Source organism: Hippoglossus stenolepis, chromosome 8 (assembly GCF_022539355.2).
Source record: "Hippoglossus stenolepis isolate QCI-W04-F060 chromosome 8, HSTE1.2, whole genome shotgun sequence".
Taxonomy (NCBI): Eukaryota; Metazoa; Chordata; class Actinopteri; order Pleuronectiformes; family Pleuronectidae; genus Hippoglossus; species Hippoglossus stenolepis.
This window is the reverse complement of record NC_061490.1, coordinates 613,577-629,184: the sequence shown is the minus strand read 5'-3', so window position 1 is coordinate 629,184 and position 15,608 is coordinate 613,577. Positions and strand designations below refer to the sequence as shown.

Here is a 15,608-nt window from a genome sequence, read left to right as displayed (position 1 = left end):
AGGCCTTTTGAATGTGATATCTCTCCACCAACTTTTGATCAGCTGTCATTTGGACTCAAAGATGAAGTGATCACATTTCAGTGGTTAAAGATAAAAGTCACAGTGACCTTATATGAATCAATAATTTTTTTGTTGTTGAAATATGTACAAGGAAACTGCACTGGTTGGTGCAGGCATACAATGGCATTATGGTAAGTCTAGTTACATAAGGATGGTCTCTTAAATCTCAAAACGGCATGTATGCAAAGTTTGTCAGAGATACTTGTGTCATATTTACAACTGAACTCTTACTCTTTGTTATCACATAACCAATAGCAGCCATTGTGTTTCAGCCAACAGAAGCTGGTTCTAAGGAACAACTCTACCAACGTCACACAGCAGCTACGGTTGCTCATTCGTGGTCAAGATCAGGACTGTTTTCAGGTAGACTCTAATATTTGAGTAGTTGAAGACTGAATGCCGCATCTGTGTTTTGCATTGTTCAGAGTATTCTCACATTCCACTTGTTTTCACATCCTAGCTGAATTTTCTCATCAAGTAAAACTAAAAACCGGACCCTTACGCTATCCTGTCTGAACCTGGACCCAAAACTGAAATCATTCGGGATTCTTCAATTTATATTTTGACATTTTCTCGCCTTTACAGCACTGGTTTAGCTGCCCACCAAATTTGCAGACCAACAGGATGCATTGTAAATCTTCTCAAGTGATGCCATTCAGGCAATCAAATCTGTTGATTCTGATGAGCAGTGAGTGAGAAAACACACCAGGTAGAGATGATAGGAGGAAGAATAGATGTGAAAAGTAAACAAGCAACTTCACATGGTGTGCTATCAAAAGGGAAAGGTACACAGTGTGAGTTTTTAATCAAGACTGGACAGACGCGTACACATTATAAGACTGGTGATTGTTAAAAAACAGCATTATGAAGCAACACTATACCATTCCAGCTCATATTTAAAATCCTGGCATGACAAGCTAGATATCACTTGTCTCACTGAACAAGGATAGTGGGGTTGGGATATAAGGGGGATTAAGGAAGAGGATAGCAAGTATTACAGATGATCAGTTAAAGGGATAGTTCACCCAAAAATGAAAATTCCCTCATTATCAACTTACCACTATGCCGATGGAGGGGTGGGTGAAGTGTATGAGTCCACAAAACTGTGGCTCTCCGAATTTTAAATGAATACCCTTGCCAGTGACAGTTCTAATGTAAAGTATACAAACCTATTTTTCACACAGCTCCAGAGTATGTTCAGTCCAGAAGAGCGTCTAACCCGACATGGGGAGCTGTCCATCCGTCCCAGAGAGGACGTGGCTGTCCACCTGCTCTTTGCTCCCACCAGGGTGGCCTCAATGTTGTCCAAGCTAGAGATCAAACAGTCTGGAGTCCGGCCTTCACAGCCAGGGGTCAAATTTACGGTGAGGATGTGACCATTCGTTTTTCGCTGCTCTTTTCTTTCGCAGTATTATTTTTGTTGTTACATTGTCACTCTTTCTTGCTTCAGTTCCTTCACTGTCTTGTGGCATAGTTGTCATTTTTTGTTTGTCATCTTAAGATTCCACTGTCGGGCTATGGCGGGACCAACAACATCATCCTGGAGGACCAGAGGAAACAGGCCGACAGCTATGTGGCAACACTAACAAACATTGCAGTTGGTCGCGTCAGCAAAGTGTGTTTGTGCGTGAGGAACACAGGCTCCAGAGCAGCCTTCATCAAAGCAGTGGCCTTTACAGATATGCAGACGCGATCAGTTTTGGAGCCCTCTGTCATCAGCCTTGCCCCATCACAGTTTGTGCTTAAGGAAAGGACACAAGAGGTAGAAGAGTGTATACAGCTAATATAATTTACTCTTGTACATTAACCCTTAAAGAAAATAAATCGTGAGAATTTGTTTATGTACTGTACAAGACACTATTATGCAGTAAGACGTAGGGAAGAATTAAATAATAGTAACTGTGCTATTGCTCTGCTATGGTTTGTACTTAACTAACACCTTTTCACCATTTGTGTGTGTTTTCAGGTGATAACTGTGCTCATGAAGTCAACCCAAAGAGAACAGAGCCTGTGTCAGTCAGTCACTGCCCTGCTGGCTACTGTCTGTTTGTTCTGTGGAGATGAGGTCTCCAGGCAGCAATACAGGAGGTGCGACTATTATAATTCAAACTTAATAAAGTTCATCAATTTCTTTTCTTTTGTAGTTCATAAGAAGAAATTTCTTCTTTAAACCCACTGGCGCAGTTTGTACGAAGATTCTGACATTGACCAATGTTTTTCGATCTTATGCAAGAACAGAATCTACGTACACTGAAGAGCACTCTTACGCTCACTTGACAACTGAAAGGCTTGTGTAAAATAATCAGTTATCGTGTTTTTTACTTTTAATTCTACAGTTGTATAATATGATTCAAATTACCATTCTATTTTATAATTTTTATCTTAAAAAAAGACAGACAAGTTTCAGCGCACAAATAAAACAAATTTTAGTGCATGGAAATGTTGAAGAGGAGAACACACACACATAGACACTTTTCAAACGAGGATCAAAGTCTGAACAGCCAATGCAATGTGACAAGGAGGCCAGACAACCAGGTTAAGGTGGTCAGAAACGAGGTAGTGTTCAAATTAAATTAATAAACATAGAGCTATGTCACATGAAAGCTTGAACACATAAAAGCAATAATATGACAATAAAAATAAATTGGCAAGTAAAATAAAAGGTGAAAAGAATACGCTCCACTCGGAAAACGCTTCGATGTTAATATCAGGTCCGTACGGGGTGATTGTGATCATTTTCAGTTTCTTCATCATGTCAATTTCTCAACCAAAACTTCTTAATTTCCCTGAGCGCATTGTCACGGCTTCAGCATGAAAGTTCTGTCCTGTGCAGCAATGGCGAATTAAGAGAAAGCGGAACTCACTCTGCTTAGTTCTTTTATATAAAGTCTCTTGAAATCATTTAGTGCTACTAGTCAGGATCTTAAAGGGATAGTTCACCTGCCGATGGAAGGGTGGTTGAAGTGTTTAAGTCCACAAAACACTTGTCTCAGGGGTTAACACTGTTGTAGCCAAATCAAATACAATTGAAGTAACTGGTGATACATTTTTCAAACGTAATAAAACAACAGAAAAAATACATAAAATGCCTCCATACTGCTCGGGTGGTGTCATCCATCTGTCCGGAAGCCCGAAATTCAAATTCGACTCAAAATGGCGTAATTTACATTCACCCTCCGAGGAAGATATCAGAGGACATTTAGGCTAAAAACATGGTGTAAATTACGCCGTTTCAAGTCGAATTTGAATGTCAGGGCTTCTAGACATTTGGATGACAGCACACAAGCAGTATGGAGGCATAAAGTTTTGTTTCTCCTAAAGTGTTTTGTGGACTCCAACACTTCACACACACCCCTCCATCGGCATAGTGGTGAGGAGGTAATGTGTGAACTATCCCTTTTAGTCTTTTGAATATACACATAGTATACATTCTTTCTTTAAATCGTTTGTATAACTCTTCCTTTCAATAATAGGAAATCCACATAGCAACCTTGTTGATGTGTTGTGCTACATGCGGCATCTATTGCACTTCTGTCTTCACTCACATATGCCTCTCTCTGAGGTTTCTTTTCCCCCCCCGGGTCAGCTGTGGCTGAGGGGGTAGAGCAGTCGTCTCTAACCAGGAGGTAGTCCGTTCAATCCCAGTCTTCCCCATTCCGCATGCCTTGGGCAAGATACTGAAACCCAAAATGGCCCCTTCTCGTAGAGAAAGTGCTGCACATAGATGCACTGTGTGAATTGGTGAATGGCCAAACTTTAGTACTTTGTTCTTTCAGATTACTTCAGAGCAAACCAGAGGCTGCACAGAAAGCTCTGTCTGAGAACAGCCTGCTGAAAAACATCAACTTCAATGAAAAGTTCCTGGGGGAAGAAAATGTCACAGAGAGTAAGATGGAATTATCATACTGCTCATCAAGATCTGTTTAAACAGCTGTGAAAATGTAGTTGAAATAAACTGTTAAAAATATAATATTGAAATAGTATGCAATACTTTGCTAATACATTAGATATGGTGATTTACACCCTGTTATCTACTCGTCTGTCTAATGTGAACATGTAAGAAGGCCTTTGCTGTAAATCTCACTTAAGGTGTAAGAAGTATTGCATTTGTTGTGTGCTCCAGTAATGTAATGGTTGAGGTTCGTGCATACCTTGTACCAACAACATATATTTTCAGCTAAGGATCTTTGTACTTGTCACTCCCAAATCTCTTTAAAAAAAAAGTTTTGTTAAAGAATGCTGGATATGTTATATTTTATAGATTATTTGAAAAGCCAATTTTGTCATGTTGGAATTTATGCCTTAACGTTTAAAGTCTGACTAATGATTTCACTTTTCCTGTAGCCTGTGACCTGCCCCAGCGGCCAAATGAGGCCCACATCTTCTATGGCAACATGAGTAAGGTGGTGGTGTCGTTGCTGGGAAGTAGAAAGAACACTGCGTGTGAGGACAGAGACCATACTGAGCTGCAGCTGCCCCCTGCTAGGCGAGATTCAGAGAAAGACTGGTACTGTCCAAAGTATTACCCACGTACATATGCAAGGACCTGGTTCATCTTAATACCAACCTTCAAATTTCACTTCTCAACACAAAGACAGGAATACAAATATAGATTGTTTTTGTCTGTCCAAGTGCCAAAAAAAACCCCAGGTCAACTGGATTTAGCTGAGTCTAGTTGTTTTTGTTGTAATCATCATTTTACCATCTTTCGATTTGGCATTCATCATTTTGATATTTGAGAGCTACTTGAAGTGTATGGTTTCAGTAAAAAGCCTAGTTATTCGACCTGTCTAAAGCCCGGCCAATACTGGGTTCGAGAAGAATTCCATTATCAACCGATATTGTATCTATTTATACAAAACCCAGTTACACTGAAAAGAGAAGACAATTAGGCTAGAAAGCAACTTATTCTGACTCCACACCATTGTCTGCTCATGATATATAACACATTGCATCATTTGCTTTTATATGTTTTTCAGTGGTTTGGTAAATGGTGGTGTGTCTTTAGATGTGCTGCCAGTCAAAGGTCCCCAGGGTCCAGCACTGAGAGTGACAGAAACCTCCTTAAAGGTACAGATATCCTCTTCAATTAAATTAAATAATGTTTATTTGAGTGCCTATTATATTAGTGCTTTTTCAACAGGATGAGATAAAGACTGTAGAAGATGTTTTCTATCTCCCTCAGGCTTCCAATCTATTACGCAGGAAGTCTGAGTCCTGGACCATCCATCCAGAACAGCTTGTCCTAACAACTCCTGCCATCAGTGAGTAGAATCGAAATTTCATCAAAATTGTGTGAACTTATCATCATCTTGATGTCTACATTACATTTCTGCAACACACCACATTTAAGTGGCGCTGCAATGGAATCTAACATTGTTGATATTAATTTTCAGATGGAGCGGCCACCACCAGTCAGATTCAGATCCGTAACAACACTTCCAGAGAGCTAAGCTTTGATTTGTCCTGGCCCGCTCACTGCCTCACCATCACACCTCAGCATGGAGTGATCGAGCCTCAGTAAGAAAAAAGTACACTCTGTGGTTCAGTAAAAGCATGCATAATCTTAAATAAATGCTTGAATCATGAAACATGCTAAAAGACATTTGGTAGCCTTATTGGCCTAAATGAATTGTAATATATACTTATACCAAACTTATTGAAATGTCAATTCTGAAATGCACACTACTAAAACTAATACTACTACTGTGTTTAGATGACATTTTGGTCAACGTTTTTAACAACACAGCCACATTAGTGACCTTTTTGACATGATGTCCATTTGATTAGAGATGACTTTGAGTAAATGTTCAACAGAAGTAAAATAATTTAGACATTACGTGTGCATTACTGGGTAATTACAAAGTTGTGAAAACAGGATAGTCTATCCTTCCCAGCACTGAAAATAATGGATTAATCTTGGAAGGGCAGTGATGTAGTGCTTTTCTCCTTATGAATGCAACATTAGCAATCAGCCAGACGAGAGCATATTGACCAACTTGTTAAACAGGAGACCACAGCACACACTAAATATCTTAAGCGGTTAAATCTGATGTGCTTGTATGTGGCAGCTCAGCTATTAATATTATGTCTTCATATCTTTCTAGGATGAACACTTACAGGAAGAGGGTCAAATAATAATCTATGTGACTATGTGTGACTTTTTCCATTTTACTTGTTAACCAAGGTGCCATCTGCAGATTTGGATCAGCCCTAACCCCTCTCTAGCAACAAAATCTGCCCTGCTACCATGGAGTGGACAGGTTTATGTCCAGTGTGATGGTCAACAGAAGGTATAAAATATTACGAATGCACTCCCAACTTTGTGAGCAAATGCTAGCTTCAATTGTGGGAACTTAACATGAGCTAAATGTGAACAATGTTACCTCTGTTTTAGTTTATTAAGGTCCAGATTCGTCAGGACCTGGCTCTGGATGTGTCCGCAGCCCCATCAGATAGGACACTGTCAGCGCTGCCCCCTCATGCTGCCACCCCTATTCTTCCTGTGGCCAGACTCACCACTGAGCCCTCACTGGCCCTGGAGACCCCACAAGCTCAGGTGGAGATCAGCAACAAGAGTATCATCTTTGCCACCACTCCCACTGGGGAAACATCAGGTAGGAGGTGACTATCTAGAAGAAAGAAGTTTCTCGTTTGAGTAACTTTACAATGATAATCTACAAGTTTTTTGGTGTAAAAAAACAAACTCTAAGGGTTTGTAGATGGTGGTAGGGCTGCATGATATATTGAAAATTGACCGTCATTGCAATATCAAAATGCGCGATATATGTATCGCAAAAGACTGCTTGAACTTTCTTCAAAGCAGTGTGTGCATTCATCAGTCCATCCTGCTCGCTCTCTTCCACACACACATCGATGCACACACCGACACACAAAAACAGTGTCATCAGACACGTGTAGAAACAACATAATTTGTCAACAATGTATGGAGAGCCAGAGGAGATGGCAGGGCACGCTCAGCTTGGCTCGATTCGGTTTGCAGTGTTGCGCAAATGATAGAGACACAGAGTGGAGCAGTAAATTACTGTCAGATCCGGTAAAAACTGTAAAACATAACTTTTCACTGTCCAAACATGTATGAATAGACCCCAACTGATCACTGTAAGCGGACTTAGTTGAGCTGTGCCCTGGGTGTCTGCCCCTGATTTGGTGGCGCTGCGGCTCAGCTGTGCGCCCTCTCACTGCGTCCATAGCCAGGTGAAATTTTCTCAATAAAATCATGTTGTTGAAATGGAAATAATGCATTTCATTTTTTCAGTTTCTGAATAGGCTACTCACTGTATGGAGTCTATGTTAGCAGCGGAAACCAAAACAGAAATACTATAACACCATATACTTACGCATTTGTTTATTTATCGTAAGTCATATCGTCATCGCAATATTCAATAATGTTATCGCATATCACATGTTTTGCTAATATCATGCAGCCTTTGTCTGTAGTCAATAAACAGTGTGCTTGTTCAAACTCTTGCGTTGCTGCTGTACTTCAGAGGCCCAGCTGGAGGTGCAGAATGGGCAAGTAGAAGTGAGGTGGTACCTGTCATCATTTGCCCCACCATATGTCAAGGTGCTCTTTTCTTTATTATCCCTTTCGTCTACCAACTCTTTTTGTTATTACTGCTTATGTTTCCTCCCTTTAGTCTCCCTCCCTTTTACTATTTCCAGTTTCATTTATTGAGGTTTTTTTTGTCAATTCTTTTGTCTCATGAATGACTTTGGTAATGATTTTTTCCTCTGTAGGTTTACACTCCTGATGTTGTTTAATTGATCTTGTAGTTGTGTCTTATTACTGACCATTGGGTGATAACAGTGACTTATGTCAACCCGTTTCTTTCCCCAGGGTGTTGACAACACTGGTGATGTCTACCGAGCTACCTACACTGCTTTCACATGCTCCAGGGTCTCAGGAATTCTGGGAGCCAATGAGAAAATGCAGGTAGGCATTCACACATTTTTAGAGCAAGTCAGTGTAAAAGAACAGGGCAAGATTTACTAGAGCTGCTTTCAGACCTTCACTTAACTCCAGATAATCTCCTGAAATTTCCCAGAGTTCTCCATAGTTTCACCTGCCAGCCCCCAATTTAAAAGTCAAGATAATGTGAGCCCATGTGAGAAAACAGCAGGAGATTATCAGGAGGATTCTCCATGAGCGAGTAGGCATGTGAATGATGTTTCTAACATGTGGAAAAACTGAAAAAAACTAAAGAAAAAATAAATATCTCAGGATGATAAAGAGGTGCCGTTGTTGACGAGGGCCGATGCTGGTGTCGACGTCCTTTAAACAAAAACATGCAATCTCCGCAGCAGAGATAATATGTTATGTCCTGCCTCCTGCATGCTGTGCCACGCCTTGTGCAGAGGCGAACGCCACAAATGATTCAGCAGAGACAAGTTGTTAAAAGTGTGAGAACAAGTCTTCCAAGAAGACCATTAGCTGCACACTGTGTAAAACTGATTTTACAATGAAGAGCACCACAACATCACATTGGAATGAACCTGAGGAGATAACGTGTTGGAGGCTTCTGCTTCTTCCTCATCTTCAAAACAATTCGATTAATTCATTATCAAATAATCGTTAGTTACAGCCATATTGTGAACGTCCAAGGGGATGGTCAATTTTACCTTTGCAAAGGTGGGTTGTAAAGTCAGCGTGTTGTCGCTGCTCTGGAGCAGACACCTCGTCTAGGAAGTCAGTCAGGAGGAAATCAGGTGTCGGAGTCAGGTGGATTGTTTATTCCTTATGGAGTTTCCCGTTACAGTAAGCCGTCGTATGCCCAACTGACTGACCGACTTTACCATCGACCCTACCAGTAGTGCCCTGTACATATTGTATATGGGAACACTGTGTCATTGAAGCGACAAGGATGCTTCTCTTCTTGTTTACTTTCCTGAGTTGTTGGTTGATCAAGATCTGTGGTAAAACTGATTTGCTGCATCTGTTTTCGTTGATTGAACTGAACTTTGTTGAGCTTGCGGGGGAGACTGAAACAGACTTTGTAAATATATACAGATTGAACTCTGGACGTTGAGGTTGTGGGAGACACACACACACACACACACACACACACACACACACACACACACACACACACCCTCACCTCTTTCCTATTCTTATTATTTTTGTTAAAGTAGTTTTATGTGAATTCAAGTCCAACATATTCTTTAGTGTCCTTCTCTTTTTGGTTCCAAATGTTGGTGTTTTAATAAAACCCATTCAAACAAACCTAAAGTAAACATTGGTACTGTACATGCCCTAATAACTTCTGATCAGTGATGGTGTTTATTGTTAAAGTGTAAAGTGAGCGCAGGTCAGCAGGGGAGTGAGGAGGAAACCAACTCCAACAGAGACTGACACATACAGGACTACCGGACCTTTAATGTGCATCTGTCCTGGCCCTGAAGAAGCGGTGGTTATAATTATGCAGTGGCAGGACATTGCTAAAACAATGAACGTAGCGGAAAACATTAATCAATTATGTTCTGTCACTACATCGGTGCAGAGTCATCTAACTTCAGTACTGTTCAGGTCTTGATAACTTCTAATTAGTGTTGGTGTTTATTTATAAAGTATAAAGTGATCGCAGGTCAGCAGGAGTGTAGAGGGACCACACCCAGACAGGAGACTCAAAGTACAAACCAACCGGTGGTTCTGTAACGAAGGAACATTTTTAGTCGTACAAGATGTCGTAAGAATCTAAAAAAAAAAGTGTTCTGTATGTACTTGAGGTGAAAATATTATCCTATTCCTACAATCTTTGTCTGAACTATTTTTTTTTAATTATGAAACCATTATGATAAAGTTTTGGTCGAAGAACACGTGAGTGCATAAGAAAAAGTTACAATACAAATACTTTTCCTCCAATGTTTTTCTTATCCTCTCAGGTGCCTATGACTTTCCTGCCCAGGGACCGAGGAGATTATGCACAGTTCTGGGACTTGGAGTGCCACCCAGTGTCTGAGCCCCAGCAGAAAACCAGAACCCGCTTCCAGCTCTGTGGCACTGTGAGAACCCAGCCTTTAGTTTTATGGTGGTTGTCTTGGTCTTTCTCACAACATACTAAAGCTAATTTTCAGCACAAGCCGGACACTTGTATTGAAAAAGTTCGTAGTGTAGTTTAAAATGGTCATTATAACTTCTCCTTAATGTATGCTTTTTCTAAACCATAATGAAATACATTTGTTTTACTTTTGCAGTGTTCAAACTGTTGCAAGCAACAAATCAGGGGATTGATCATCTTCATGATTCTCTGAATATCTCTCTCTCTCTCTCTCTCTCTCTCTCTCTCTCTCTCTCTCTCTCTCTCTCTCAACCGTGCTGTGCCAGCATGTTTGAATAGAAGTTATGATTAAGAAAGTGTTCCTAATAAGTCTATTGGCCTATATATGTCCAATAGTAGGGAAGCAACACCCATAAAGTGAAATACAGTCTCGCATCCTTTGTTTTTAGGTAACTGTTGTAAAGCTGCTACTTAAGTCAGACACCATTGAGATCGCATCACTCAGTGTGTGTGTGTGTGTGCAACTTTTGTTGGTCAAGGTCACGGTGACCTCACAAAGCACATTTTTGTCTTGTGAAGGTGATATCTCTGGAATGCCGTCAAGTTTCACATTCTGCACAAACATTTACTTGGACTTGAGGAATAAATCACTTGACTTTGGTAGCCAAAGGTCAAGGTCATGTTGGCCTCACAAAGTATGTTCATGTTTTTCTTGAAATGGATATCTGAAGATCAGCTTCAGGGAATGTGTTCTTATTTGGTACAAATGTTCACTTAAACTCAAAGATGAACTGATTAGATTTTGATGAGTGGAGGTCAAAGGTCAAGGTCACAGTGGGTTGTGTAACATTGGTGGCAGAATTAACAAATGAGAAAAGTGTCTTGTGGGATGAGAAGAAGAGACCTTGCTGAGATTGGGTTTTTTTAGATGTTAAAGGTGGGGTGCAAAATCCCTCAATTGCAAATCTTTGACTCCAATTTGAAAAACATATATGCTAGGGACATGCCGGAAGCGGCCACGAAATGCTGCCCGCTTACATTCCGCGCCCATGTTAATCAATTGGGCTGTTCACACCGGCAGCAAAGCGCCGCTGCCGGCTAGCGATCTGCAGTTATGGTTTCGGTGTCTGTTCTATTCTTTTCATTTTAAACAATATAAATGATATATTGTATATGATATAAATTATCAAATGTGAATCCCATACTTTAAATTTTCCTGCTGTTCTTGAGATTCAATTTACCCGAATTATTTTTTTTTTTCCCCCACATGATGAAATTTCCCCACCTGCCCATTCACTGTAATTGTTTTTATTTTTTATTATGTACTTATTTCACACTTTTGTCAGTTGTGTCTACAGACAGACACACACAAGCAGACAGACAGAGAGAGAGGTGGGGTGGCTATAGGCTTGTGTAGGTCAGTCACTTGTGAAGACCATCATCATTTACCCCCGAACCCCTACATTGAACAGAGCATACAACAACCAGCGGAGAAAGCAGAATCGTGGGCTGACCGGCGGGGAGAAATGGGCTTCTGGTGTAAACAGCCAGGTGGCCGCTTCCGCCTCCGGTGTGTCCCTAGCATTATCTGGTGCTGAACTGAATGTGTGATCAGTTTCATACTGTTTCAAAATATGCATTTGAGTTTTTTTTTTTCAAATAGATATGTTTCTCAGTACTACTAATAATAATGAGGTTAATTCTTATCAATTGTACTTAAGCCTAGTTTGGCGAGTTTTACAAGTCCTCAACAAAAGCCCACGACTGGGGCTCGATCTGCAGATGCCAATGCCATGGGTGAACTCTTCAAAGACAAGATTAGAGGCTCACTGACACGTCAAAAACTCAAATCCGGTCGGAGTCACCACGTTATCTTGATCAAACATAGCTAAGTTTAAGGTTGCCCCCACCATCGCTAGTCAGTCTTGTAGTATGAACTCACAATGACTGAAAGACTCTGGGTCACAAGACAGCAAATTGTGTCGTGTGCCGCAGTAATCCGACGACTTTGAATTTCATGAAGTCTGAACTTGTCTTTAATTAGCCCAACGTTTTGAGGGGTCTTTCAGTTTTATTTTCTCACATTCTGAGATGACTAGCCAAGATCTTAAAATGTTGTCTGTTTGTCTAAAGGGTGTAAAAGCTGGATCTGTGGAAGGACCACAGGAAGGAGACAACACTGTGGTGAAAAAAGAGCCCACGGTCAAGACCAGAAAGGGAGATGATGCCTCAGCAGGCAAAAACAGGTTCGAAATATTTTGCTAAAACTAAATATGCATATGATCCTCAGCAGGTTCCCTGTAGAACTTACAGCCAGTATGGAAGATATCAGATCATCCACCTGTTGGAGAAGTAGTCTGTTTACCTTGTGTATAAGGAAGCTATATTTGGATGCCCTGATAGCGTAGGAATTTATCTCACATTCCCTGAATGTAATTGTGTTAGGCTTCCTGTTTAAACTATCACAATTTGTAATCCCCCAGCCAGGAGGAGACTGTGTGGAGGGGTGTGTATTCTCCACAGGATCTGTACACCTTCCCTGCCACACGGGTGGGTGAGTCCAACACTTTGAAGGTCAGCATCCGCAACAACTCATCCAGCACGCATGAGGTGAGACACAACTTATTCCCATCAAGACTTTTGAAGGGATTTATTATTCTCTATTACTGCAGCAGAAGCTGAAATACAGTGTATACAAACATATTCAGCGTCAGCTATACCACAAATTGTTTTTTAACAAGTTGTTTCCATTACTTTCATTCGCTTTTGTAGATGGGATTTTTAACAAGCTCACACACTGTTGCAGGGCTCCAGACTAACTTTTTTCACTGGTAGCACTGATGCTCTGTACTGAAAATTTTAGGAGCACCAGCACAAAATCTAGGCGCACCACTTACGACGTCATGCAACACAACACATTCATATTTTTTCTCATCTTAACTGTTTTACAGATATTATTACATTACATTTCATTTAGCTGACGCTTTTATCCAAAGCGACTTACAATAAGTGCATTTGACTATGAGGGTACAAACCCAGAACAACAAGAATCAAGTAAGTACAATTTTCCGTTTAGAGCACATCCCCTTGAGGACCACTCAGAGGCGGATCCAGAGTATTTTCTTGTGGGGGGCACCCAAAAGTTTAAAAATGAAGGTCACCTCTCTTTAATATTTAGACTACTAAGTGGAAACAATTACATTTCTTAGATTGTACAGTTAGTGTATTTATGTCTTTATCTTGTTTTTGTTGGCAACATTAACTCTTTCACCACTTCTTGAAGGTGCATATGACCTTTTAATTTTCCACTGTCAACAATAAAATGCTGATGTCCCCTTGTTTACAATATTCTCATTAACATCTGGCTCTTACGTGCAATTAGTAAGCTCACCAACAGTAGTCTAAGGCAATTTAAGTGAGTACGATGTATTGTGCAACACTATATACAGCACTGTTAATAGTCAAATATTGCAATATTTATAGTAATTATCACATTTGTATCCATTGCCTGGGTTAAATGTGTATTATTCTCAACATCCCTCTTATACTCCATGTCACCATGGCATTAAGATGGTGCTCTGCCTTGGCATGCTTCTGGCATCCTCCATCTTTGTTCATGGCCTTTTTCCAGCCAGAAAAGCCACTGCCTATGGTAAATGTTGTCTCAGGAGCAGAGGGGAGTGAAAAATGTCTGCATACAAAATAGTTTGCACTATCCTGGCACAGAGAATACTCAAGCCAAGTGTAGACTTTGTACCAGGAGGCATTAAAGGCTCTCGTCCTACCCTGTCCATGCTGAGTGGAAGGGAAGGTTGCTCTGTTGTGCAGGGCCCACAGCTCTGGTTTGAGAAATGTTTGGAAATATATAACATTTCAAATTTCTGTGGAAAGTAATCTTTGTCATCAATGCTGAAATTAAAAATTTGTATTTTCTTTCTTGTTTCCAAAGCTGAATGATTGAGCTTCACTGTGCAGAATGATGTGTGTACAGATGTTGAGACTTGAAAATTGTTTTTACAATAATTGACATAAATTAGAATGTTTGTCTGTGCTCACTGAAAATCGAATTGTAAGTGTGGGCCCACGAGCATGATTTGTCACATCACAAGTAGTTTAGAGCCAATATTCAACTTATACAACTTATACTACGATGTGGATACTTGAAGCCAACAGTTCACATACATTGAGTATAGACTTTACCGTGTAGGAGACATCTTGTATTAAGTAGGAAAACTTTTGAAATTAAAAATATTTGAAATACATTTTTCTGGATTTTAAACAGGAGAGAATGAGTAGATGTAATTTCAAAGATTTTAACAATTATTACTTTTTCCAAGTAGACTATATTATATAATTTTGAAACTTGATCAGGGGAGATCTTCAAGCAATGACAACTCAGAAGTAATGTATTGAGTTGGTCAAGCATTACCTGTTTTCACCTAAATGTACTCAGACAACTGCATTCCAGCAGGCAAGTGATACAAAAGAGGAATTCACATATTACATGGTGGGCAATATTATGGTGGATTAATAACATTTTTGTTGATTAATATTCTACCATGGCGACCTTTAGGTGCAGCAAAAGTAGGATGAACTTGGAGGTTGCGGTCGCTGCTGCAATCCCATTTAGCACGGTTATCATTAGGTTCATTCTCCTCCCTTTGTGGATCTAAAACGATTGATTGACATAGTCAACACTAAATTAATTGTATTCTAAATTAAACTACAATTTTACTTTTTACAGTGTAGCATAAAGTGCAGATATTTAACAATGACACATAAGAAAACTGCACAGTACACAATGCCAGCTTCATTCAGTAATTAAAAGTAGGTATTCAAGTTACTTCATTCAGTGGGAAACTGTAGAACTCTCCCAGTTTGTTTCTTATTCATGAAGAAATCTTTGAGGTGTCCTTAAAATATAGAATTCTTACCTCAACTCAGGGGATGAGGAAAGTCCGTAGTGAAGTGACAGCTTTTAATCGGTGGAGCCACGGAACCACTTCCTGTATTGCTTCAAGATGAAAGCCCTCTAGAGTTTTATACAAAGCCCAGCCTCTAGGTCTCCGCATTGCTTCCGTTTCGTTGTACAACCACGGGTGGCAATCAGCTTTAGACAATGATTGACATCACCACACCACGGGATGGCCAATCAGATTGCAAGGGGGGTGAGATTCTGATTCACAAGGTTTCGATTCGATATGATTCCGTTCAATATCGATTCAGTTTGGGATATTTCATTGTACAATACCAATTTTGCTTGAATATGAAAGACATTCTCAGAGAACTAAAGCAGTAAAGTGTGAAAGGAAACCTCTTACTCGGTGCATGATGTAAAATATTGAGGTAGGCCTGTCATGATAACAAATTGTGTTGGATGATATATTGTCCCAGAAATTATTGTGACAAATATTATTGCCATACCTTTGAAACAATTTCATACCACTGAAATAATAATATTAGAACATAATCCTGCAAGTACATCCTTTCAAAGAGCAATTCCCTTTTTATTCTTAAGAATATTCAGTC

At 40.0% G+C, this 15,608-nt stretch overlaps 1 protein-coding gene across 4 annotated transcripts in view; it reads left to right on the top strand.

Moving 5' to 3' along the window:
• The window catches only part of cep192 (centrosomal protein 192), a 45,704-nt gene that overhangs the window by 26,624 nt on the left and 3,472 nt on the right, over positions 1–15,608 (top strand). For all 4 annotated transcript variants that reach the window (XM_035163515.2, XM_035163516.2, XM_035163517.2 and 1 more), the window contains exons 34-49: positions 333–423; positions 1,245–1,424; positions 1,562–1,822; positions 2,027–2,148; positions 3,837–3,946; positions 4,405–4,567; positions 5,040–5,130; positions 5,246–5,324; positions 5,457–5,580; positions 6,248–6,353; positions 6,458–6,677; positions 7,572–7,648; positions 7,922–8,017; positions 9,964–10,083; positions 12,213–12,325; positions 12,563–12,689. In XM_035163515.2, coding sequence (XP_035019406.2) covers positions 333–423; positions 1,245–1,424; positions 1,562–1,822; positions 2,027–2,148; positions 3,837–3,946; positions 4,405–4,567; positions 5,040–5,130; positions 5,246–5,324; positions 5,457–5,580; positions 6,248–6,353; positions 6,458–6,677; positions 7,572–7,648; positions 7,922–8,017; positions 9,964–10,083; positions 12,213–12,325; positions 12,563–12,689 — 2,080 coding nt within the window. The remainder of the gene's footprint in view (positions 1–332; positions 424–1,244; positions 1,425–1,561; positions 1,823–2,026; positions 2,149–3,836; positions 3,947–4,404; positions 4,568–5,039; positions 5,131–5,245; positions 5,325–5,456; positions 5,581–6,247; positions 6,354–6,457; positions 6,678–7,571; positions 7,649–7,921; positions 8,018–9,963; positions 10,084–12,212; positions 12,326–12,562; positions 12,690–15,608) is intronic.